Source organism: Microtus pennsylvanicus, chromosome 3 (genome assembly GCF_037038515.1).
Source record: "Microtus pennsylvanicus isolate mMicPen1 chromosome 3, mMicPen1.hap1, whole genome shotgun sequence".
NCBI lineage: Eukaryota > Metazoa > Chordata > Mammalia > Rodentia > Cricetidae > Microtus > Microtus pennsylvanicus.
In genome coordinates this window covers 64,006,440-64,032,705 of record NC_134581.1, presented here as the reverse complement: position 1 = coordinate 64,032,705, position 26,266 = coordinate 64,006,440, and the positions used below count along the sequence as shown (strand labels likewise).

At 44.1% G+C, this 26,266-nt stretch overlaps 1 protein-coding gene across 2 annotated transcripts in view; it reads left to right on the top strand.

Annotated features, from left to right (window-relative positions):
* The window catches only part of Ptpn9 (protein tyrosine phosphatase non-receptor type 9), an 80,252-nt gene extending 65,504 nt beyond the window's left edge, over window positions 1-14,748 (top strand). For both annotated transcript variants that reach the window (XM_075965811.1, XM_075965810.1), the window contains 4 exons: window positions 7,934-8,012; window positions 9,187-9,337; window positions 11,826-12,033; window positions 12,924-14,748. In XM_075965811.1, coding sequence (XP_075821926.1) covers window positions 7,934-8,012; window positions 9,187-9,337; window positions 11,826-12,033; window positions 12,924-13,138 — 653 coding nt within the window. In that variant the 3' untranslated portion in view covers window positions 13,139-14,748. The remainder of the gene's footprint in view (window positions 1-7,933; window positions 8,013-9,186; window positions 9,338-11,825; window positions 12,034-12,923) is intronic.
* Window positions 14,749-26,266: the final 11,518 nt, after the last annotated feature.

The window sequence follows — 26,266 nt, the reverse complement described above, 5'->3', positions numbered from 1 at the left end:
GCATAGTACAAGAAAACATGTTGAGTCTAGGTCGGCATGTTGGTATGTACTTGCTTATAATCCCACTACTCGGGATTCTAAGTTCAAAGCCTGTCTGTTTTACATAGTTAATTGTAGTCAAGCCTCTGTTACACAGCAAGACTATGTTGAAAAAAAAAGTTAGTGGTAGCCGGGTGATGGTGGCCCACGCCTTTAATCCCAGCACTCAGGAGGCAGAGGCAGGCGGATCTCTGTGAGTTCGAGAGCAGCCTGTTCTACAGAGCTAGTTCCAGGACAGGCTCCAAAGCCACAGAAAAATCCTGTCTTGAAAAACCAATAAATATATAAATAAATAAATAAGTGGATCCAATTCTTTAAAGTTAATGTCATGAAAAACAAGAACAGGAAGAGAACTGTTGTAGATTACTAAGGAAAGAACTAAAGGTAATGTGGGGCTTATAATGTGTCCTCTATAGGGAGAAAGTGGCATTAAGGACAAATTACTGGGACAAGTGTAGACTTGCTATCAGTTAAGGTTATATCTGTATTCCATTGGGTGATACTATAATGCTTTATAATGATATATAAAGGGAATGAACAAATGCATATATATGCACAATAATCGCACACACACACACACACACACACACACACACACACGCTAGTTGGACAAGGTCTCATCTACCTTAGGCTCTTTTCATACTTGCTGTGTAGTTAATGATTACTTTGAATTCCTGATCCTTCTGCCTCTTCCTTTTAATTTCTGGGATTACATGCATGAACTCTAGTGGAATGGTTCTTATATACCCATATATGCATACTAGTAATATTTCTAATAAGTCATCTGTTAAGAATATGTATTATATTTCAGGTGCATAATCTCTGATTATTAAAGTAAGTCTGTGAAGGTTTTTCTTTTTAATTTTAGTGTGTATGTGTGTTTATTTAAGCAAACTGAGGCCCAGTTGGTTAGGTGACTTTGAACATAAAGCTAGTAGCAGAACCAGAATTTGAATCTCTGTCCAGGTCAGAAGTTCTTAGAAACCATCTCTATGAATTGGTTCTTCTGTGTCAAAGTAAACCACTAACTTTATATCTATAGACGTCCCCTTGTATGTGTGTGGTATATGGACACGTGAGTATGCTTATTTATGTGTGGGGACAGATCTAGAGGAGGATGTCAGGTGACCTGTTCTGTCGTCCTTCACCCTGTTCCTTTGAGATGGGTCTCTCACTGAACTTGGAGCTAGGCTAGTGGTCAACAAGCTCTAGAGAGCCTTTCTTTCCTTCCAAGTGCTGGAGTTATAAGCATGTACATCCATGCCTGTCTTTTTTATGTGAGTTCCTGGATTTGATTTGAGGGCTTTATGCTTGTGTGGCAAAAACTTTTACCTGAGCCCATTTCTTTGTCTTTTTCAGAGGGTTTAGCTGCAAAGCCCTTGTTGGTTTGGAGTTTGCTGAGTGTGGTGTCACACCTCTGTGGCTCCAGCAGAACATGGACTGTAGAGAGCCTGGGTGCTAGGGATCAGCTCAGGTACTCACACAGCAGGCACATTGCCAATTAGTCAGTCCCCAGCTCCTTGGGGCTTTTGTTGTTCTTTGTTTGTTTTGAGATAGTGCTCAGGCTGGCCTGTAACTCACCATGATCCTCCTGCCCCAGTCTCCCAAATCCTAATTATAATCTCCTTCTGGAGATTATAGGCATGATAACCAGCTTCACTAACATCTTTTATTTTGATTTTCTGGTTTGAAAAGGGGTCTTATGTAACCTAGGCTTGACTAGAACGCCCTATATAGTTTAGGATGAATTTGAATTCCTGATGTTGCCTCCTCCTCCTTCTAAGAACTGGGATTATAGGTGTGTTCAGTTTGTACTGACATCTTATGATCTTAGAATTTCTTCTTTGCAGGGCTGAAGAGATGGCTCAGAAGTTAAGAACACTGGTGGCTCTTCCAGAGGTTCTGAATTCAATTCCCAGTATCCACAGGGTGGTTTACAACCATTTAAAATAGGATCTAATTCCCTCTTCTGGTGTGCATGTGTACATGCAGGCAGAGCCCTCATACATCAAAAATAAATTAATTTTAAAAAACATAAAACAAAAAAACCTAGTATTTAAAAAAAAGAATTTCTAGCCAGGCGGATTAATCACCAGCACTCAGGAACACTCAGGAGGCAGAGGCAGGCCAGCATGGTCTACAAGAGCTGGTTCCAGGATAGGCTCCAGAGCTACAGAAAAACCCTGTCTCGAAAAAAACAATAAAACAAAGAATTTCTTCTTTGCAAAAGCAAACACTGACAAAAATATTTAAGGTTTTAGAATGATTCTAAATATCCAAGAACAGACTATCTACTAAAGCACAGCATACTAGCCAGGCAGTGGTGGCGCACGCCTTTAATCCCAGCACTCGGGAGGCAGAGGCAGGCGGATCTCTGTGAGTTCGAGGCCAGCCTGGTCTAAAAGAGATAGTTCCAGGACAGGCTCCAAAGCTACAGAGAAACCCTGTCTCGAAAAACATAAATAAATAAATAAACAAACAAATAAATAAATGAAAATAAAAATAAAGTACAGCATACTCACAGTTCATACACCCAGCAAATGCAATTATAAGAGCTGTATTTTGAAACAATTTTAGGCCAGGCGGCGGTGGCGCACTCCTTAATTCTAACACATAGGAGGCAGAGGCAGGTAGATTTCTTGTGTTCGAGGCCAACCTGGTCTACAAAGTGAGTTCTGGTATAGCCAGAGCTGTTACACAGAGAAACCCTATCTTGGGGGGGAAATTATTTTAAATTTTATTTTATGTGTATGGTTGTGTGCTTATAGGTATGTCTGTATGACATTTGCATGTCTGGTGCCAGTGGAAGCCAGATGAGCTGTTGGAGCCTTTGAAACTGTAGTTACAGATGGTTGTGAGCCACCATGGTGGTACTGGGAGTCAAACCCAGGTCCTATGGAAGAGCAGCCAGCACTCATAACTATTGAGCTATCTCTCCAGTCTCAACAGGTGTGGTTTTTGTCACGTAAAACAAGATTTACTATGCATGGGGGGAGAGTATGTTGTTAACTATTTTATTTGCCTGTATCTTTAAGCCTACATAGAAAAGGTCTTAGAGATGCTGCAAAATGTTAGTGTTCTCGCTGGATCTAGGAGTTAATGATTTTTATCTTCACTTTCTAAATATATCACAACAGATATGCATTACTATAATATGAACATCAAGAAGGCAATAAAACACTTTTCCGCATCTCCCAACCCCAGCCTTTTCTAAATGCTCCTACTTGTGCTTCTCACACATTTGATCTCCCAGCTCTTCCCCACTGCTGGTGGTCAAGCCTAGGGCTTCACATGGACCAGCAGGTGTTCTCCCTCTGACCCACATGCACTCTCGTACACTTGGTTTCCCACATTCAGACCGTGAGCAGTGGCTAAGTAAGGGTGATACCAACTGGAGACAGGCGTAGGATTCTACGTTCAGGAACAGCCTGTGCTGCACAATGAGACAAAAGACCCTAAAACCAAAACTATTGTTGGAACTGGGACATCTGAGCAGTCAGAATATCTGATAAACCAGATATAAAATCCAAGGTAGGTAGATAGAGGGACTAAACTTTCTTAAAGGCACAAGAAAAAGATTTAGAAGAAAAAGGTAAGTTACCCAAATTAGGATCTCCCACATACTTGTTTTTTCCAGACAGGGTTTCACTGTAGTTTTAGAGCCTGGCCTGGAACTCACTCTGTAGACCAGGCTGGCCTCAAACTCACAGAGATCCACTGCCTCTGCCTCCCGAGTGCTGGGATTAAAGGCGTGCGCCACCACCACCCAGCTTCCCTTCATACTTTTGAATCTGGTAATTGAACCCAGAGCTTTGAGCATACTAAGCATAAGCTCTACCACTAAGCTATACTACTGCCTTCTCTCTATCCTGAGATGAGATCATTTGAAATTCCTTTCCTTCTTATTTTTATTGTGTGTGTGTGCATGTGATGTATGTATTTTACCTGCATTTGTGCCTGTGTACTACATATATGCATTGACTAAAGAAGTCAGAAGAGGCCATCAGATCCTCTGAAATTGGAGTGGTTGTGAGCCAATGTGGGTGCCAGGAACTGATCCTGGATCCTCTGAAAGAAGAGTTAGTGTTCTTAACCACTGAGCCATCTCTCCAGTGAAATAATAGCATTTTGTCCATTTCCCTCCCTCCCTCCCTCTTCTACCCTCCCTCTTTTCTCTCCCAACTACCTACCCAACAATCATCCATCCATCCAGCTATCTATCTATCTGAGTCTGGCTTTGTAGACTAGGCTGGTGCTCCTCCCACCTCTTTTCTCTGTGGTTTTTTTTTTTTTTTTTTTTTTTTTGCCTTTTCAAGACAGGGTTTCTCTGTGGCTTTGGAGCCTGTCCTGGAACTAGCTTTGTAGACCAGGCTAGTCTCGAACTCACAGAGATCCACCTGCCTCTGCCTCCCGAGTGCTGGGATTAAAGGCGTGCGCCACCATCGCTCGGCTCTGTTTTTGTTTTTAAAGGTTTGTTTTGTTTTTGTTTTACATGTATGAGTGTTTTGCCTGCATGCTTGTATGTGCATGCATGCTGTGACCATGGATGCCAGAAGGCAGTTGTCAGATCCCCTGAAACTAGAGGGATGGATGGTAGTGAGTCACCAAGTGGGTACTGTTGTCAGGCACTTGTTATCCCAGCACTAGGTGGCAGAGATAGGAGGATTTCTGGGGCTCAGGGGCTATCCAACCTACCCTAATTGGCAGGTCTCAATGAGAGAACCTGTCTCAAAACAAAATACTACTAAACCCAAAACAAGGTGGATAGCAGTGGTTTCAATGCGCATACATGAATGGCTATTTGAACACAGACATACTCTTTTTTAAAATTTCACACACAAATGTTGGTGCTTACTAAAAGACTTTAAGAGAAGTAGTAGAACCAATGGGCTTTTGGGTCTAAATTAACCCTTGATGTTACCCTGCTTTTCTGAAAATGGAGAGGGAAAACACTTGGAAGGCATAAAGAATCGTCTTGAGGAGTTATTGCAGTGTGCTCACCATTGAGCAGATTCTAAATAGAAAAGGTCAGTTTCCCAAACGGCGTTTGTCCTTCACATTCTATTTACCGAAATTGTGATTTTCTTAAATGTCTGATGTAAGATGCTATAAATTAAATGGTTAAAGTATTTAGGACCAGCCATATCATCCAGAGCTTAGGAGAGAGGAAATCCCTTTAGTGTCCTGCTCATAGAGAGCCTGGAGGAAGATTCAGCACTTAAAAATAGAGGGTTGGAGAGATGGCTCAGCACCTGCTGCTTTTCCAGAGGACCAGAGTTCAGTTCCTAGTAACTGCATAGAGAGGCTCATGACTGCCTGTAACTCTAGGTCTAGGCACTCAGCACCTTCTTCTGACCTCTGCGGTTATGCATACACGTTTGGAATGCACTCCTACAGACAAGCACACACATGCACAAAAGTAAACATAAAATAAATTTTAAAAACTGGATAAAAATGGTATGGTTTTATAGATGAGGGAGGCAGTACAAAGGAACAGAGTCAGAGATTCAGTGCTGCATTATGACGAAGCAACTTTAGGATTAAGTTGTAAGGAGAAAGATATTCAGGAAAAACACTTTAGAATGGTATTAGCAACTTAGAAAAAAATAATAAAATCTTCGTGGCTGTGAAAATTAGTATATAGAACAGGGGAGCCTGGCAGTGGTGGCACACTTAATCCCAGCACTAGGGAAGAAGAGGCAAGTGGATCTGTGAGTTTGAGGCCAGCCTGGTTTACTAGAGCTAGTTTCAGGACAGCTAGGGCTGTTACACAGAGAAGCCCTGTCTCAGGTGGGAAAAAAAAAAAAAAAAAAAAAACAGGGGAGATGGCAGGAGTTAAAAGATAAAAGCAAAAATATTCCAAGGGGAAAAAATTGTGAGAATTCACTTGGCAACTTCTGGAGATGATGTAAATAGGTGTGTTGACTTCAATTTAGGTGGGCGGTGGTGGTGCACACATTTAATCCCAGCACGCGGGAGGCAGGCAGATACAGGCGGACCTCTGTGAGTTCAAGGTCAGCCTGGTTTACAAAGTGAGTCTCAGAACAGGCTTCAAAGTTACAGAAAAACCCTGTCTCGAAAAAAAAAAAATGTTCACTTTAACTTTTTTGAAGAATTAATGATTTAAAAATATCAGAATTGGGGTGGGTGAGATGGCTCATACAGTAAAGGTGCTTGTGGTCCTGGCCTGGTGGGAGAAAACAGACTTAAAATACAAGTTCTTTTTTTTTTTTTTTTGGTGATTTTTAAAAAAAATTATTTATTTATTACGCATACAATGTTCTGTCTGCATGTATATCTGCCCACCAGAAGAGGGCACCAGATCTCATAGATGGTTGTGAGCCACCATGTAGTTTCTGGGAATTGAATTTAGGACCTCTGGAAGAACAGCCAGTGCTCTTAATCTTACCTCTGAGCCATCTCTCCAGCCCAAAATACAAGTTCTTAGCATGGATCCACTTGTTCACGTGGCACACCTGCTCCCATACTTACTAACAAAAACAATAGTGATAATCATTTTAACAAAGACTACTAGAAGTCTTATATAGTGATAAGAAAGTCGAGAAAGAAAGCTGGGCATGGCGGCACATGCCTAATTCCTGCACACTGGCAGCCGGGGCAGCAGGGTCCCAAGTTCCAGGTCTGTCTAAGCTCTACAGTAAGACCCTGTCGAAAAAGGGAAAGGAACTGAGGGAGGGTACGTGTGTAAGTTGAGGGATGAAATGACTTTTGAAGAAGACTAGGTCCCAGTCCTGAGGGACTTGAGCCAGTGGTTTGAAGTTAATTGTTCTGAGACTGAGGGTCAGGTGGGGTGAGACAGGTCAGTGGCACTGGTCCATCAGGTTGCTGAGGCGCTGTGGCTCAGGCTCTGAGAGGTCTTAACAGTGCTCTCTGCATATGGCTCACTTGTGAACATTCTGTTCCCTTTTATTTTTGGTGAAGATTCATTTTTATTCATCTTTAAAATTTTATTTTTATATGTGTAGGTGTTTTGCCTGTTTGCATGTCTAGCACCACATGCATGCAGTACCCACAGAGACCAGAAGAAGGCATCAGATCCTCTGGAATTTACATTACAAATGCTCTTAGCTGCCATGTGGGTGCTTGGAATTCAACCCAGTTCCTTTGCAAGATCAACAACTGGTCTTAACCACTGGTCTCTCTAGCCCTGATTTATTTTACTTTTAATTATGTATATGTATGTTTGTATGTGGATGTGTGCATGTGAATGCAGGTTCCTGTGGATCCCTTGGAGGTGGAGTTACACACTGAGATACCTGATGTACGTTCTGGGAACTGAATTTAGGACTTCTGCAAGAACATCATGAGGGGCCGGAGAGATGGCTTAATGGTTAAGAGCATTGCCTGCTCTTCCAAAGGTTCTGAGTTCAATTCCTGACAACCACATGGTGGTTCACAGCAATCTGTAATGAGGTCTGGTGCCCTCTTCTGGCCTGCAGGCATACACACAGACAGAATATTGTATACATAATAAATAAATAAATAAATATTAAAAAAAAAAGAACAGCATGAGTTTTCAACTGCTGAGCCATCTCTCCAGCCCTGTCATTCTATGTCTCTAATACTCATACTGAGATGTTATGGTTGGTGTGAGAACCTCTCTGAAAATAATCAGAGATAAAAGTAGGAAGTCTGTGGTGGCTCATGAATACTTGTAATTGCAGCACTTGGGAGGGGAGGCCAGAGGAACAGGAGTTCTGGGTCATGCTGGAGTACAGAGTGAGTCTGAGTCTAGGAGAGACCCTCTCTCAGAAAAACAGCAACAACGGAAAGAAAAGCAGGGAGCTTACATCTGTGCTTTGGAGTTACTATTTGGAAGAAAGACAGATGCATTTCTGAAGAGTCTGTTCTTCATCTTCTCCTTTCATTCCAGGCCCTTTGGAGAATACCTATCGTGACTTCTGGCTCATGGTTTGGGAGCAAAAAGTTTTGGTGATTGTAATGACCACCCGGTAAGTTAGTCTTTTTTTCCATACCCTCCCTGCCTTTACCCTGACCCTGAGTGACTAGGAAAGCCATGGCATATTACTTGTTGACATGCTGAGGTCTGGTGGAGAAAGAGATAGCCTTGCAGATATTTAATCCCTAATTCTAGGGACCCAGTGCTCGCTATAGCCGCCCTGGGGTCCTGGCCTTATTCACTGGAGGAAGCGCTGTCAAGCAGAAGGCTCCTCAAGAGGGAAGATGCTTCTGGCTGCTGGATCCCCAGTCCCTTTGCTTTTCATTTCCTGCTTTCTTCAATTGCTTCCTCTTCCTTCATTTCTCTTCATTCAAGAGGAAACAGGAGGGAGGGGAACATGAGGCAGGAAGTTCTGAATCAAGAGTTGTTCTTGAAATTTGGCTATTCTGCCAGATTTAAAGAATTTAATATTTTATTAGTTTCATCATTAGTTATAACCTATTTTAGATGGGGAAGAACAAAAAGATGATGGCTGGGCGGTATGCCTTTAATTCCAGCATTTGTGAGGCCTAGGGCGGCAAGTCGCTGTATTTAAGGTCAGCCTGGTCTACAAAGAGAGTTCCAGGATGGCCAGAGCTACACAGAGAGACCCATTCTCAAATAGAGAAAGGAAGGAAGGAAGGAAGGAAGGAAGGAAGGAAGGAAGGAAGGAAGGAAGGAAGGAAGGAAAAGGAAAAGATGTTTGCTCAGTTCCCTTCCTCAGGGCCCTGCTAATAGCCACCTGTAGTTAAGAGAAGTATCACCTCAGAGTATTCTGAGGCCACTGAGAAATGGTGAGGTGAAGTCTGTGGACCTCCTAGTCACATCCAGGACTTGTCTTCCCCAGTGCTGTGTCAGCCAAGGGCCCCTCCTTAGTGGAGAAGAAACTGAGCAGTGGCTTAGGCCTGGTCCTCACTCTGTTTTTGCTTCTCTTTATCCCAGGTAAGTGAGATGATATAGTTAATGCACCATGCATGTCTGCCAACCGGACATGTGTAGGGACTTTAGCTGTTTATCATCTGTTTAGAATGGAGAGATTTAATTCTTTTTCTGCCGAGCATCAGTGGCAGACTTCAGGAGCTTTGCAGATCACATGACATTGCTGCCTAGGAGCTCAGCAGTTTGTGGTAGGAAGAAGCTTTTTGCTAGTTGAAGAGTGAAACTTAACTTGCTCTGTCTGTCTTCAGCTTCGAGGAAGGCGGAAGGAGAAAATGTGGACAGTACTGGCCTTTAGAAAAAGACTCTCGGATCCGATTTGGATTCCTCACGGTGACTAATCTAGGAGTGGAGAACATGAACCATTATAAGAAAACAACTCTAGAAATTCACAACACAGAGGTAAATGAAGCTTTCTCTTTTCTCACTTTCGTAAAACTAGGGAAGCTCCTTTAAAGAGCTTCTTGTTGAGGGTGATGATGCATACTTTTAATCAACACTTGGCAAGAAAAGGCAGATGGATAGCTGTGAGTTCAAAGTCAGCCTGGCCTAGCCGGGCGATGGTGGCGCATGCCTTTAATCCCAGCACTCGGGAGGCAGAGGCAGGCGGATCTCTGTGAGTTTGAGACCAGCCTGGTCTACAGAGCTAGTTCCAGGATAGGCTCCAAAAGCCACAGAGAAACCTGTCTCGAAAAACCAAAAAAAAAAAAAAAAAAAAAAAAGTCAGCCTGGCCTATACGGTGAGTTCCGGGCCATCCAGAGCTACATATTGAGTTCCGGTCTCAACAAAACAAAAACAAATAAGAAAATTTCTCAAGAGAATAGACAGGATTTTAAGGAGGTTATAAACTGCTTTTTTTTTTTTTTATAAAAAAGTTAAAGATATTCAGCTGAGAAGCCAGTTATGTGGTGTATGCTTTTAATCCCACACTCCAGAGACAGGGGCAGCTGGGTCTCTTATGAATTTAAGGCCAGCCTGGTCTACATAGTAAGTTCCAAGCCAGTACTTGGAACACAAACACACCCACCTTCCAAACTAATATAGTCATCATCTCAATACAAGAGTGGCATTAAAGAGAAATTAAACTTTCAACGTTGGGAATCTGGGTCTTAAGCCATGCTTATTATCCTACCCTGCAGGAGGCTGAGGCAGGATTATAAATTGAAAATAGCCTGGACTACACAATATGGATCTTGTCTTAGAAAACTACAATAAGGAACTAGAGCGATGCTGGCTTAGCTGTTAGAGTCCTTGCTTCTCAAGCATGAGAATGAGAGTTCACATCATGGTGCCCATGCATCAGCTGGGAGTCCCATGCATACCTGTAAACAATTCTGATGGCTGTGGGGGCAAGAGGATTCCTGGGCTTTCTAGCTTATAGCCTAGCTAAGAATAGATGTGCTCCAGGTTGAGAAAGAACTCTTCCTCAAAGGAACAGGCAGAAAGTGAGAGGAGGACACCTGATGTTCTACTTGGGCTTGCATGTGTACATATGCACACATGTACATACACTCACACATAGATTTATACTCATGAAGGAATGGAGTAAGTCATTAAGTGGATAAATATGTTGGTTTTATTTTGAGACAATGTCTCTTACTATGTAACCTTAGCTGGCCTAGAGCTCACTATATAGATAGGCCAGTCTGGGCTCAAATTCACAGAAATCCTTCTGCTTGCCTCTGTCTCCCACATTCTGGGATTTAGAGGTGTGTCCTACTGTGCCTGACAATTTTTTTTTAAGCAAGATTTTTTTTTAAAGATTTATTTATTTATTACGTATACAGTATTCTCATTGCTCTGCTTGTAGGCCAGAAGAGGGCACCAGATCTTAATACAGATGGCTGTGAGCCACCATGTGGTTGCTGGGAATTGAACTCAGGACCTTTGGAAGAGCAGGCAGTGCTCTTAACCACTGAGCCATCTCTCCAGCCCCCAAGATTTTTTTTTTGATACTATAATTTAATTACATTTCTCCCTTTCCTTTCTTCCCTCCAAACCTTCCCTGTTCTCCTTCAAATGCATAGCTTTTTTTCTTACTGTTACTGCATGAATATATATATTTGTGTGTGCATACATACATATGTATATATTGTATGTGTAAATATATATGTGTATATATATATGTATATATATATTCTTAAATATAACCTGTTGAGTCCATATAACTACTGTATTATTTTTGCAGAACTGACTGGCACTGAACAACTAGTCGGTGTACTCTTCCTAGGGAATAGCACTTCTCTGGCTGGAAGACTTTTTTTTTTTTTTTTTTTTTTTGGTTTTTTCGAGACAGGGTTTCTCTGTGGGTTTGGAGCCTGTCCTGGAACCTTGTAGACCAGGCTGGTCTTGAACTCACAGAGATCCACCTGCCTCTGCCTCCTGAGTGCTGGGATTAAAGGCTTGTGCCACCACTGTCTGGCCTAAAATACTTCTATTTTTTTTAAGGTTTATTTTATTTATTATGTATACAGTGTTCTGCCTGAATGTATGTCTGCAATGCAGTCCAAAAGAGGGTACCAGAATGTAGTATAGATGGTTGTGAGCCACCATGTGGTTGCTGGGAATTGAACTCAGCACCTCTGGTAGAGCAGTCAGTGCTCTAAACCTCTGAGCCATTTCTCCAGCCCTTTTTTTTTTTTTAACTACAAAAATAAACAAGAAAAATAAACTCTGCTACTATATAGCAGTCTGCCTTCCCCAAACATTTAGCCCTTCCTTCGGGTTTGGGGTAGAGAAGCAGCTGTGATGAAAGGTGAGACCAGAAGACAGGAGCCTTGTTGATATGAATGCTAAGGTGTTAAGAACCTGGAAAAGCCCAGGATAGTCAGAGCAAATAGGGATGATAGCATTAACTTTTGCTTCTTCTTTTCTTTTTTTTAATTTAAGGAGCGGCAGAAACGCCAGGTGACCCACTTCCAGTTCCTGAGCTGGCCAGATTATGGTGTCCCTTCCTCAGCAGCTTCCCTCATTGACTTTCTGAGAGTGGTCAGAAACCAGCAGAGCCTGGCTGTTGGCAGCCTGGGAGCACGGTCCAAAGGGCAGTGCCCCGAGCCACCCATTGTGGTACATTGCAGTGCAGGCATTGGTAGGACAGGTACTGTACCTCTTACACTGCTGATAGTGGGGGTAAAGAGGAGGAACTAGAAGCCTGGGGCATGTCTGTGATTGGAGAAAGAACTCATTCATTCCCTTAGTGGCAAACTGCGTTGATAATCACTCTTCAATGTTCTTTTGTATTTTTTATGCTGGGGATACTGCTTGCCAAAATATATAATTTACGAACCACGTTCTTAGAGTTGTTTTATACATTCTATCATCAGTGATCTTCTGACCTTGTCAACTCTGTCATCACCATGATTATGGTTCCCAGAGTGATTAGCTGGCCTTCTCCTTGGGGCTGCTTTTCCCTTTGCTGGTCTTATCTTTCCCTTCCTCCCCCTCCTCCTCTTTTTTGTTGTTTCTTTGAGACCACATCTTACTATGAAGTCCAGTCTGACCTGGAATTCACAGCAATCCTTTTGCCTTAGCCTCCCCAATCATGGGATTCTAAGCTTGTATCATCTTGCTTGACTTCTGTGTTATTCATCATGGATCTGGTTAACAGCTGTGGCTTAATAAAATGTGTGCTGACTTGATAAGGTCAGAGGTCCCCTGGAGAGGAAAATCAAGAAAAATCTATTAGTGGTAGGCCCCTGGAGAGCACAAGCTCTGGAAATCGGGTGTGGAAGTACTGTTGCTTTGTCTGGTATTGAAGCCGGAAGTTCGTCTTCAACATCTATCTACTTACTCTTCTTGTTCCTCCCATGTATGTCCTGAGAGACAGGAGACTCTGGCCTTTAGCACATCCTGTGATACTATTAGACTTAAGTCCTCCTGCCATCAGACCCTTGCCTTTGAATTCATTCATACAGTTTTGCAAGCTGTTTTGGTAAAAGGAAGAATATGGGGAAGTACACTCATATGACTATTTCCTTCCTTCTTCAGGTACCTTCTGCTCACTGGACATCTGCCTGGCACAGCTGGAGGAGCTTGGCACCCTTAATGTGTTCCAGACAGTGTCGCGCATGAGGACACAGAGGGCCTTCAGTATCCAGACCCCTGAGCAGTACTACTTTTGCTACAAGGCCATTCTGGAATTTGCAGAGAAGGAAGGAATGGTTCCCTCTGGTCACAGCCTGTTGGCCATGGAGGGTCAGTAGCTGTTCCACGAATTTCCACCTGCTGGCCAGCCTTCCTTAAACTACCCTGGACACCGCTGAGCCTATAGGTTGCCATCAGCTATGCTGAAGCCATGGATCAACCTCTTTCTTGTGTCTCCCAGCGCACATGTGCACGCAAGGCAGCCTTTTCCTTTGGCTAGATAAATGTGGTGAAATTGCCACTAGAAAGGGCCAGCAGCAATGTGTTCTTAATTCCTAGCACCTGCTATTGAACTGTGCCTTACTAAAACCAAATTGTGGCTATTGATTTTTGCCAGGGTCCCTGAGGTAAGTGGGGAAGGAACCCCCATCTCCCAATGCCATTCTTCTAGAAGTCTCCTCCTTCCCTTTGCTAGGATTTGACAGGGAGGTTTGGTGAGCATTCACTTTCCTGCCCAGAGAGCTTGACCAAGTTACATATTATAGAGAATATCCCGAGTGCCAAGCACGTTTATACATAGGGCGTGTATTCCAGTCTTTTCTGTCCTTCTATGTGTGTGCGCGTGTACGTATGTGCACTTATGTGTATGGATCCATATGTATGTGTGTATATAATATATACTGTATGTGATAATATGGTTGTATTCTATAAATACATATACACACAGATACTCTTTGTAGACGTTCCTGGGGCTTCAACTCACAGTTGAGCATTCTTTGCTTCTTGGACCTTGCTGACTAGTCTGAACTAGCTGGGATTGGGGATCATGTTCATGTTGTCAGACAGCAGAGTGATAGAAGACAACACATACTTTTTTCCCAGCCACAGGCTCCTCTTCCTTAATGACATCTTTCCCTTTGGACTCAATGCTTGTTGGAGCCAAAAATACTGACGACGGTAACACTGGTTCACTTTAGCATGGGTTGTCCTCCATCTAACAAATTTTCTGTTTACCTTGCTGATTTGGGGAACAGACCTCCACTGTGATTCCAGACTCTGTCTTACTTACCCCAGCAATGGGGTCCAAGGCTAGAGATGAATTTACAGAGCTGCCAGAGCCAAAAGTAATCGGTACGAAATCTTAAAGGAGAATCCTGGAGTGACCAAGAGGAACCTACTATGAAACTCCCTTCCTGGGAGGACAAGCTGGGGCCCCTTTTTCTTTCATTGAAAAACCCTTTCTTTGTGTAACTCTTCCTAGTCGACTGAGATGCCCAGTTCTCCTTGCCTGCTAGCCTGCCAGATCCTAGACCTCAAACTAGATGTGTTCTATGTCCTTATAAAGTATAATAATCCCCTTGGCTGGATGAGGTAGTTCCTTGCAATCACTGGTCCCCTGCCCATCCAACTTGATCCTGTCTTTTCTCAGTCTGATTCGCCAGGAATAGAATCAAGAGTTCTCAACACTCAGTGTTCATACAAAACTCCACTGAACCCCCCTAAATCTTCCCCTACTTTAGATGATGAGGTTGGCAGCTGGTCAGACCCAATAATTTTATACTGTAATAAGATCTTTGAATGTGTATATTCTTATTTTTTACAATCATTTCATTTTGTATTTAACATCAATGGACTGAGTCAGATTCAGTAAATAATTGTAATGTTCATATTCAATATCTTATAGTGGTACAGTTTTGTATTTACATATAAATATACCAACATGATTAAACCCTTTTAGCTTCATCAATTTAGCACTCTGGGGTTGGGAAGGTGGTTCTGGACAGATGGGGTGGCAGGGAGGGATCCAAAGCTTCACCATCTGAGATCCAGTTCTGAGAAGCACCTGCCATGTCTGTGGCTATGGCCCTACCTTTCAACAAAGGTACCAGTACCAACAGAATGCTTGTTGTATGGCAATCTTAGTGCTAATTGCTTTGTCTTGTATGTTATTTCACTGAAATTTCATAATTCTAGTGAATATTCTGTCCCTTCTACACACCCTTCTCCCGTTTCTTCAGCATTGGGATTACGGACATGTGCTAATTCATCAGTCTTTCACTGAGTTATAAATGAGAAATATATATATATATGTATAATGATATAATAATATAATGCATAAATGAGAACAGTGAGGTCCAGAGGAATACAGTGATTTGGTTTAAAACTGTAACCCAAACGAATGAAGTCTCTTGATTTACCAGAGATGGAATGGTGCTTGTCTTTGTTGTTGTTGTTGTTCCCCTTTTAGAGTATCATTGTTTTTAAAACTCTAGGACAGTTCACGATTTTGTTTTGTTTGAGACAGGAACTTACCAAGTTCAAGGACAGCAATTCTACCTCTGTCTCCCCAGGGCTAGGCTAATAAGGCCTACACTGCCTCATTCAGTTTAGAGAAATTTTTTTAAAAAAATCTATTTATTTATTATGTATACAATATTCTTCTGTGTGTATGCCTGTAGGCCAGAAGAGGTTACCAGACCTCATTACACATGGTTGTGAGCCACCATGTGGTTGCTGGGAATTGAACTCAGGACCTTTGGAAGAGCAGGCAACTTCTGAGCCATCTTTCCAGCCCCAGTTTAGGGAAATTGACCTTGAGCTTAGTTCCTTGTAGTGGACTTGAAAGATTATAGAATTGTTGGCATCTTCCAGATGGGGATATCTTGGTCTATCCTGAAATCTGCACAGTACCAAAGGGGTCACCACAAACACTGTCCTGCTAGCCTTTCTCTCAGAAGCATTGGCCTTGTAGGGACACTCTTCATATCTGTGCTTTCTAGCTGTTAGCCAGTGACAGCCTGCCCCCTTGGAGCAGGTGTGGCCTGCAATATGCAAATATTAGGTTGTTGTAAATAACAGGAATAACAAACAACATTTAATGGAAACCAACATATTTTAGATCCTGTTCAGAGTACTCTGTAGATACTAACACAGTCACTCTCAACAACTGCTTGAAGATAGGTGCTGATAGAAGAAAACAATGAAATACCAGAAAGTTAATTTGCTATGCTGTAGCTCAGAGAGCCTACCTTTACATTAGAAGTTTCTAAGGATCTGTTTCTTGATATGCCCGCACATTTTTCTTGATGGTTTTATCTTAACCAAAGACTAAACTGTTGGATGTGGTGGAATGTGACTGTGATCTCAGTATTGGAGAGGCAGAGGCAAGATGATCAAGAATTCAAGGCTAATTTTAGCTCTACTGGTAGTAGGAGACCAGCCTGCGCTACATGAGACACTCCTTCGAAGGAAAAACAAAATGGTAGCAGACGAAGACAGAATCTCTGAAATTGAAATCAGAAAGATTACAGAAATACTTAGAATTGGTGAACTATACAGAAAACAAGCCTTAACAATAAAAAGTCTGGAATAGGTAATTTAGAACTGTTATTTGTTCAAACTTGCAGTAACTTTGCCCTGTAAATTGCTCAATTCAAGCTTGTGCACTAGTTCCTAGGTGCAAATTCCTGGGTGGCCGGGCGGTGGTGGCGCAAGCCTTTAATCCCAGCACTCGGGAGGCAGAGGCAGGCAGATCTCTGGGAGTTCGAGGCCAGTCTGGTCTATAAGAGCTAGTTCCGGGACCGGCACCAAAGCTACAGAGAAACCTTGGGGGGGGGATCCTGGGCCCACCCAGTTGGTGGTTGAGTGAATACACGATGACCTAGGCTTTTGAATTGTTATTTAACTCATGTCTCAGATTCTGGGCACAACCAATGATATCTCCTGAGTATTTGGTAAAATTCCTGAGAGAAAAGAGTTCAGTAGTTTTCCCAAACTGCTATTATGCATAGTGCTATCTTTATTAATATTGAAATTTTTAATAAATTTTTGGTGGTTTTTAAATTTTGTTTATTTATTTTTTTTATTTTTCAGTTTTTCGGGACAGGGTTTCTCTGTAGCTTTGGAGCCTGTCCTGGAACTAGCTCTTGTAGACCAGGCTGGCCACAAACTCACAGAGATCCATCTGCCTGCCTCTGCCTCCCAAGTGCTGGGATTAAGGTGTGTGCCACCACCGCCCGGCTTGAACTTCTATATGCTGGGATTTCAGGAGACTTGCCACCGCACCCAGCTGTTTGTAGCGTTTGCCAGTGTGAGCCTACCTGTGATAGGGTTTTTGTTTTTTGGGTTTTGTTTGTTTGAGACAGGGTTTCTTTATAGAGCTCATGCTGGCCTGGAACACAGCTCCATCTGTGTGCCTCCCAAATGTTGGGTTGAAAGGAGTGTGCATCAAAGGAACCTTTATGGAAGAGAAGCCCAGAAGGTCATCACACAGGAGACAGGGAATAAAGCTAGGGAAATGTGTCCACGGAGTAATGAACATTGTGGGCTTATGCAGACTTCTGCTTCTGATTGGATTATCCCTACCCCACCCCACCCCCCCAACATTTCTATGTCTGTGCTCTGTATTGCTTCTTTCATTACAGTCAGAATGATGTTGAAGCGACCCTAGCACCTTCAGTCTAAGGAGATCTGCTACTGTCAGTGTCTATTAGAATGTACTAGTCAATGGGTATGAGTGGGGGAGCGGAAGAGGTTGGATGTGTGTGGCAAGTGGACTATGTAGTATCACAACCCCAGAAGAATTGACTTTTGCTCATAAAAGGGTGCATCCAGTCTCCGGGGCAGCCCCAACTGCAGGAACTTGCAAATTAATGTGACCTGAGAGAGGTGAGAGGTGAGATTAAGGTGGATGCATTGATTAGACAGAAAGGTTTTCCTAGAATTACTGAGATCTTTAGTGGTTCCAAGGTTTTAACCTCCTCAATCCAACCAAGTCCTAGCATCCTTCTTTAAATGGGACTACTTTAGACAGTCACATACTATGGGTCCACTGACCCTAAAGGCCTAGTTTGTTGGAATTATCAGACTCTTTCTTAGGCTAGATCCCCCACTTTAGCTCCCCAAGTTTCCCTTATTCCCAAAGACCCCTCTTTCAAACTCTTGCCATTTCCTTACATTCCCTCAGTTCTTTTCTACTTGGCCCCCAAGTTGGATAGAAAGTAGGTTAAGGGCCAGGCATGTTGGTGTGTATCTTTAATCCTAGCACTGAGAAGTCAAAGCCAGGCAGATCTCTATTGAGTTTGAGGCCTGCCTGGTCTGCATTGCAAGTTCCTAGACAACCAAGGTTACATACAAAGACCCTGTCTTAAAACATAGAAGGAAAGAAGGAGGAGGAGGAAGACATACCCTTGAATCTCCAGTCTTTTTGTCTTCCCTGTTGCTCCCTGTGGTATGACAGATGTCTGAGAGCCAGAGTTAACTTGCCAAGCATCCTAGGTCTTCTTTTTTTGTTGTTTTTTTTAAATATTTATTTATTTATGTATGTATTTATTTATTATGTATACAATATTCTCTCTATGTATATGCCTGCCAGAAGAGGGCACCAGATCTCATTACAGATGGTTGTGAGCCACCATGTGGTTGCTGGGAATTGAACTCAGGACCTTTGGAAGAGCAGGCAATGCTCTTAACCGCTGAGCCATCTCTCCAGCCCCATCCTAGGTCTTCTAATTTCTCTCTTAGATTTGTTTTAGGCCTGGGTCATGGTCCATGGGTGAAAGCAGAAGGTCTGCCAGCCAGGGAGTCAGACTTTTTGGGGGGAGCTATCGTTCCAATAATTAGCCATCAAACAATTTTTGCATTACATTATCTGTACTTAATTGCTGAGGGAATCTCCATCTGCTTCTTAGCCATAGCCATTATAGTGCCTTTCCCCGTTTCAGTTAAACTGGCCATGCTGAAGTGTCAGACTCAAGCTTTTCAGGCTAAGGCCCTGGAGGATATAGCACCATACTAGACTGTACCTGTCTTCTTCCTTCTCCTCCTCTATTTATTTATTTGTTTGTTTGTTTGTTTGTTTTTTGAGACAGGGTTTCTCTGTGTAGCTTTTAGAGCCTGTCCCGGAACTAGCTCTGTAGACAAGCTGGTCTCAAACTCACAGAGATCCACCTGCCTCTACCAAGTGCTGGGAGTAAAGGCATGCACCACCACCACCGGGGGCTCTTTTTTTTTTTTGGGTTTTTCGAGACAGCATTTCTCTGTAGCTTTGGTGCCGTTCCTGGAACTAGCTCTTGTAGACCAGGCTGGCCTCAAACTCCCAAAGATCCGCCTGCCTCTGCCTCCCTAGTGCTGGGATTAAAGGCGTGCACCACCACCGCCCGGCTCTACCCGGCTCTTTTAAGTTGTTCTTTAACAAGGCACAGCACTCAGGAAATAGAGGCAGATGGATCTCTGTGTGTTCGAGTCCAGCCTGGTCTACAAGAGCTAATTCTAAGACAGCTAGGACTGTTACACAGAGAAACCCTATCTTGCAAAACAAAACAAAACTGAACAGTTTAAAGTAGTTGATATGTTCATGATGGTTACTGGGACTCTGATGATTATAGTCACTAAAGGCCCCCTCACTCCAGGCTGACTTCCCTGTGCTTGTATACCATATTAAATTCTTTTTTTTAAACTTTAGCTGTTTTATTATTATGTATACAATATTCTGTCTGTGTGTAAGTCTGAAGGCCAGAAGAGGGCACTAGACCTCATTACACATGGTTGTGAACCACCATGTGGTTGCTGGGAATTGAACTCAGGACCTTTGGAAGAGCAGGCAATGCTCTTAACCTCTGAGCCATCTCTCCAGCCCCCATATTAAATTCTTGTTTTCCAATCTACTGCAGAATTTTGTCTTAAAACCTTCATCAAGTCTAGCCAGATACAGAGCAGAGCAAAGGTCAGCCAGTTTATCTAGTGACATCTCTTTATTTACTTCCTGACTTAAGTACATATCCTTGCAGGGGCTGTCTGGGAAGAAACTTGAGGCAATGGGGAAGGAATATGGATAGTGCTCAGGCTGCCTTCACTTCAGGGTACCTTTTTCTTTTATAGTGGGCTTCTCAGAGTTTATGTGAGCAGAGGAAACTGTTGTCTTAATAAAAAAAGGTACCAGCCACCAATCTGTCTATAAAACAGCGCCAGATAAACTTGGGGAATATACTATTACTACATCTGCCTTCCTGATTTAGGATCATAGTGGCCCTGGGTAAACTCGTGTTCAGTGAAGAGAAGACATTTCCAGGTTGTGAGTAACCTCAGTTTTTAAACCCACTAAGAAATCCCAACGGGGGCCGGAGAGATGGCTCAGTGATTAAGAGCACTGACTGCTATTCCAGAGGACCTGGGTTCAGTTCCCAGCACCCACGTGGCATCTAACAACTGTCTGTAGCTCCAAGATCTGATACCCTCACACAGACATATATGTAGGCAAAACACCAATGCACATAAAAATAAATAATAAATAATAGAAATTCCAACTTTCCAATAAAAAATACTGTAGTATATGCCACTGAAGATGGCTAGCTAGCTAGAGATGAGAGTTTTTTCTTTGAGGTGTGCAATGCAAGGACTTCACAGTTAATTGACCAGGAGAGGAGCATTGTAACGTTGAAAAAGGAAGAAAAAGTGAAGGACTCATAGTGGAGGCTAGACATACTTATTTTAAATTTCCTAAAATACTACAGCCCACTGTAGTACAGAACCTTACTAATCAAAGATAAATGATTTGCTTAAATAATCTAGCTAGCCGGGCGGTGGTGGCGCACGCCTTTAATCCCAGCACTCGGGAGGCAGAGGCAGGCGGATCTCTGGGAGTTCGAGACCAGCCTGGTCTACAAGAGCTAGTTCCAGGACAGGCTCCAAAACCACAGAGAAACCCTGTCTCGAAAAAACCAAAATAAGTAAATAAATAAATAAATGAATAAATAAATAATCTAGCTATAAGGTGGTTAAACTTTTTTGTTTGTTTGTTTTTTAGTTTTGCTCTGTAGCTTTGGGCCTTTCCCAGAACTAGTTCTTGTAGACCAGGCTGGCCTCGAACTCATAGAGATCCACCTGCCTCTGCCTCTGGAGTGCTGGGATTAAAGGCGTGCCACCACTACCTGCTCCTAGCTCACATTTTTGAAACAGAATGAGCTAAACACATCTGTGTTACAAGTGCTCACATTTGCATTACTAGCTCTGAGGACTTGGGAGGCTTGGGTAGGATCATCATGGATTTTAGGCCAGCAGGGCTATGTGAAACCCTTTCTCAAAAAATAAGGTGTGTTGTGGGGAGGGGAGGGACTTGAGAGACAGTCAAGTTTTTTTCCCACAAGAACGAAGCCAAGTTCAATTTCCTGCACACATGGAAATCAACATGGGTGGCATAAGCTTTTAATTCCAGCAATAGGGAAGAGAAGGTAGGCCAGAGACACTGGCGTGTGAAGGAGTTCCTTTTTCTGACTGAGGGTTTGTAATTCATGTCCATGAAGTAGATGGAGGGTAACAGTTTTAAATATATATGTTTTGAACTGAAGACTCATGTCTGTATGTGGCTGGGAGACAAATCTTGTTTTTCTAGAACTATTTGATGACAAAGTGCTGTTAGAATCCTCTCAAGGGAGCAGGCAGGGTTTCTCTCTAAAGGGCCTAACTTGGATGGTACCCTGAATGTATGCAGAGACAGTGTATGGGGGAGTAAACAGACTCAGGATTTGGACTTGGATAAACTTGCCTTGGCGACTTCCTGTAGGCAAGTCCCTCATCTATAATTAAGGATAATGGTGTCTAACTCAGAAAACTTCTAGGGTATTCACACAAACACATCCCAAAGTGGTTTTCCAAAGAGGACACTCACCCAGATCATTCAATTCTCTACTAGAGGAGTGAGAAACCAGTAGCATCTTTGGTACATTCAGGGGTTAATGTCCACAGAGTACTCAGTCAGAAAGTCACTGGGTCCCTTCCTGGGGCCCCTTGACTGCATTGAATATTGAGACCCCCTCAGACGTGAATTAAATAAGGTGGTTGTCTTTTCAAAGACCTCAGTCTACAGGGTGTTCAGAAGGGTGTGAATATCAGCCATTTCTTTCTCCACAATGAAGGTCTCGGAGAGATGGAGAGATGTCTCATTGGCAAGAGCACTTTCTGTACAAGCAGGAGGACATGAATTAAATTTCCTGTCCCCCATGTAAAAAGTCCAGTATGGCAAGCCTTTAATCCCAGTTCTAGGATAGTCAGGGCTACACAGAGTACAAACAAACAAAAGCCCAGTATGGTTTTTTTTTTTTTTTTTTTAAAGACAGGGTTTGTTTCTAGCTTTGGAGCATATCCTGGAACTTGCTCTATAGACCAGCCTGGCCTCTAACTCATGGAAATTTGTCTCTGCCTCCCAAATGCTGGGATTAAAAGTGTGTGCCACCCATGCCCAGCTTCTAGTATGGTTTTTAACATGCCTATCTGTAATCCAAGAGCTGGGGACTGGAGGGTGGCAGGAGAATCACTGGGGCTTGCTGGCCACCAACCTAGCTCTAGATTCTGGAAAAACTTTGCCTCAACAGAATAAGGCAGAGGTTAATAGTAGGACACTTGACATCCTTCAAATATGCACTGGCATATTTGGTTGCATACAGCACACATGCACACAGGTGTGCATGCTTGTGCATGTGTGTACACACTAACTACAGTATGGCACTTGCTGTCCAGGATAACAGTCAAATGCCTTGGCTTCTGGCCTTCCCTGATATTCAGGATCTTACTAGGCAATAATGGTATTGATCATCATACCAGGAAAAGAACTGTAATCCTTAGAGGAGCCTGACCCACACATAAGCATGGACTAAATGGGAGCCAACATAAATGGGACTTAGCTTTTCTGAGTAGTGTTCTCTCTGTAATACTACTGTGTTTCAACTCATTAACACTCTAAAGCCAAAAGTTGATCTTCATCCTAGGAAGAATGAACGTTGACTTCCATGGTTGTCAGCCTCACACTGAACCCATTGTTCTCATCACCTGGCCTTTCCCCGCTTACTTGGTTCTTTCCAGTTACCACTCACGTTCCAGTCCCCATATACAAGGTGGAATGACCATCGCCCTTCCCACATTGGTACTTCTTCCTGCCTGCTCTGTCACCCTCAGTGACAGCTTTCCACATGGACTCTGAGTAAGAGAAGAATCTTTACATTATCTCCTTCATTTTCGTGGGAACAGAATCCCTGAAACTAGGAAGAGATTTTCTTGAGCATAACACTACCAATCACTGGCTATGGTGACCCTCTCTCAAAGGCCACTGACTACCTCTTCTATTACCTACACTGAAACCTACTTCTTTGAGATTTTCTCAAATATGGCTTTTTTTTTTGAGACAGGGTTTCTCTGTGGCTTTGGATCTTCTCTGTAGATCCTCTCTACAAGCTCATTCTGTAGCCCTGACTGGTCTTGAACTCACAGAGGTTCGGCTGCCTCTTCTCTCCAGAGTGCTGGGATAAAGGCGTGTGCCACCACCACCCCGCTAAATATGGTAGCCTAAGATAGCTTTGGACTCAAGGTCTTCTTTCCTTTGCCTCCTAATTGATGCAATTACAGCCATTTGTCATCATACCAAACTTGGTAAAGTTCTTGTGAGGAACTCAGGCTATTGGAAGTTGTCTAACTGGCAGAGCATTCTTTCCTGTCCATATACTACTCCCTTTCTTCAGTGCCTTCCAAAACACATGTTTCTTGGGGCTGGGCTGTAGCTCATTTGGAAGAGTGCTTGCCTAGCATGCATGAAGCTCTGGGTTTGATTTCCAGCACCATAGAAAAACCAATGGTGTGCTCAGCTGTAATCCAAGTACTTAGGGAGGTTGAGGCAGTAGAAGTTAATGTCATCTGCTATGACTTTGGGATCAGTCTGGGCTCCACGAGATCCTGTCTGCAAAACAAAACAGAAAAAGGAAACAACAATAAAAACAGTTCTTTTTTTTTCTTTTATCATCCCTGCTATGTGAAAAAATAGTTCTTGTTCATACCGCTGTGCCATGGTTCTGCTCAGGTTTTTTTTTTTTTTTTAGTTTTTCGAGACAGGGTTTCTCTGTAGCTTTGGAGCCTGTCCCGGAACTAGCTCTTGTAGACCAGGCTGGTCTCGAACTCCCAGAGATCCGCCTGCCTCTGCCTCCCGAGTGCTGGGATTAAAGGCGTGCGCCACCACCACCCGGCTATCTGCTCAGCTCTTGAACATATAGTGATACATAGCAAGTGAGACAGGTAAGGAGTTTCAACAGAGGGCGATTGAAAGTGAGGAGAATTTTTCTGGATTGCGTGAGGAGGAGGAGGATAATTTGCCTTTGCTTTCCCCAATCTATGTCCCTACCCAAGGTACACCTCTCAAGCCTGTAAACCCACATTACAGCCTCTGGGCTGCCTCTGTTGCCTGTTGGCCCCCTTTTTGTTCAGTCTACTCTCAGAATCTGTTCAGCTACTAGCTAGACGATATTTCCCATGTTGGAGTGACTTTGGATCTACAGACAGACACATACACACATCCTTGCCTTACCTCCTGCAGCACCTAACTGGATCTGAAGTGTTTGGAGGGTATCGTGAACATCTCAGCAGATTTACAATTGCACTCCGTAGCAGATACAGTGAAATGTCTGATTTATCTCTCAGTAGATACTCAGTTTTCCCGGCTTACAGATTTCATAGCTGAAAGGCACCTAACAATGTAGGCTGGACACACGGTTAAATCAGTCTGTAGCTGCCTGCCTCTAATCCAAGTACTAACCAGGACGGACTATGCTCCGCTCCTGAGATCTGACGCGTCTAGGTGGTAAAATCACAAACTGCTACACGCTTCTGACCCCGCTCCAAATGGATTGTTTGTGTGAAGGAAATTGGGGCCGGGTAGTTATGATGCACCTACTTTGACTTCCACGCTGCAGAACTCGTAATCCCAAAAGGCCTAGTCCGAAGTCCTCGAAAAATTCCAGGTGGCAGTGTGGGAGATGTAGGAGCCTCTACTTCGGATGCGACTCCAACTCGTGGCTAGTTTAATTTATTTATTTTTATTTTTGTGGAAGCAGGGGGGCGATCAATGAAGGGGAAGGGGCGGGGAGAGGGAGGAGGTGGACCCAGAGTGCTGACGTATGCGAGGGCGAGCCAATGGCTACTGGGGGGCGTTCCCTCCCATTCAGGACTCCTCGCCTGGTTCCGAAGGTATGTTAAACAGCTGCTTTTAATTTGGTCTCCCCAATTTCGGTCTTTTGGGGGGCTAGTTCCTTTGCTGCTTGCTTTGGCTTGCCTAATGCTGTGTAGGTGCCGTGGTCCCCAAGACTGAGTTGCGTGGAGGCTCGGAGTCCCGCGGCCGAGGTAGGCTAGAGGCAGGCCAGGAAGAAGAGCGCTTGGCGCCGCCCGCTCATAGTGTGTTTCTAAGCCGGACTGAAGCCGTGGGGAGGGGGCCAGCCTGGCCTGGGGTCGCCCTTCCGCCGGCCGCGCCGCCCAGTTCATTTCACCAAGCAGTCGGTTTCGGTAGGTCTCGGCAGCGCATTGGTGAATGGGCCGACAGGAGACCAACTGCTCTTGTAATGCTTTAAAAATATTTTAAAAGAAAAAAATCTCATAAAGAAAAAAATGAGGTATTTTTGTACAGCGAATGGAACAGGGCCCGGGCTGCGGCGCGCGGGCTCGGCAGGGGGCGGCGGCCGCAGCCTGGTGGGTCGGGCCCACCGAGCTCGCGGTGTCCGGAGTTGGTTGACCGCTGGAGTTTAGAGCAAGCCGTGGCCGGCGTTCTTTCTCCGCTAACCAGGGTGGACGAGTGCAGTAGCCGCCCCAAGGGTTTGTTTCTGTCCGTAAACTTGGTGGGTCGGTGGGCGAGCTCTGGGGAGGCGCGGGCACCATGGGCCCGCGGTTGTTAGGGACTCTGGGGGCGGGAGCAGTGCTGTATTTGCGGGAGATTGGGGGCGGGAGAGGTTCTGGCCACTAACCCCTGGAGCCGCCGGTGTCTCCGAACTCCTGAACCGTGGCAATCTAGCAAGTATTCGGCGCCAGAGCCAGATAGGCTGCGATCCGGCGGGGAGCGCTGGCTGGGTGTCGAAAAGCTCCAGGAACTCGGCGAATTCAATTCGCGGCCCCAGCTGATCCCCTTGCAAACATGGAGCTGCCTCCTTCCCCGCCCACCTCACGGTGGCGGCGACTGCTCCCCCCCTCCCCGCGTAGTGTGCTGCCTGGGCTCCTCTTTCCGCGAGGTGCCGCTGCGTGCCACAGGGCTGCGTACGGGGTGGGGGCAGCCGTGCGCGCACGCGCGCGCTCGCTCACGAGGGGGTGGCCTGAAAGGGGCAGTGAAGGTCGGAAACTGGGAAAAGAGACTCCACGCTTGGAATAGGGAAAAGGAAATGCATCAGCGGGCGGGGAGTGGCGCGCCTGTCAGCCGGATGGCGGCTGCGGGCCGAGAGGCGGGGCGC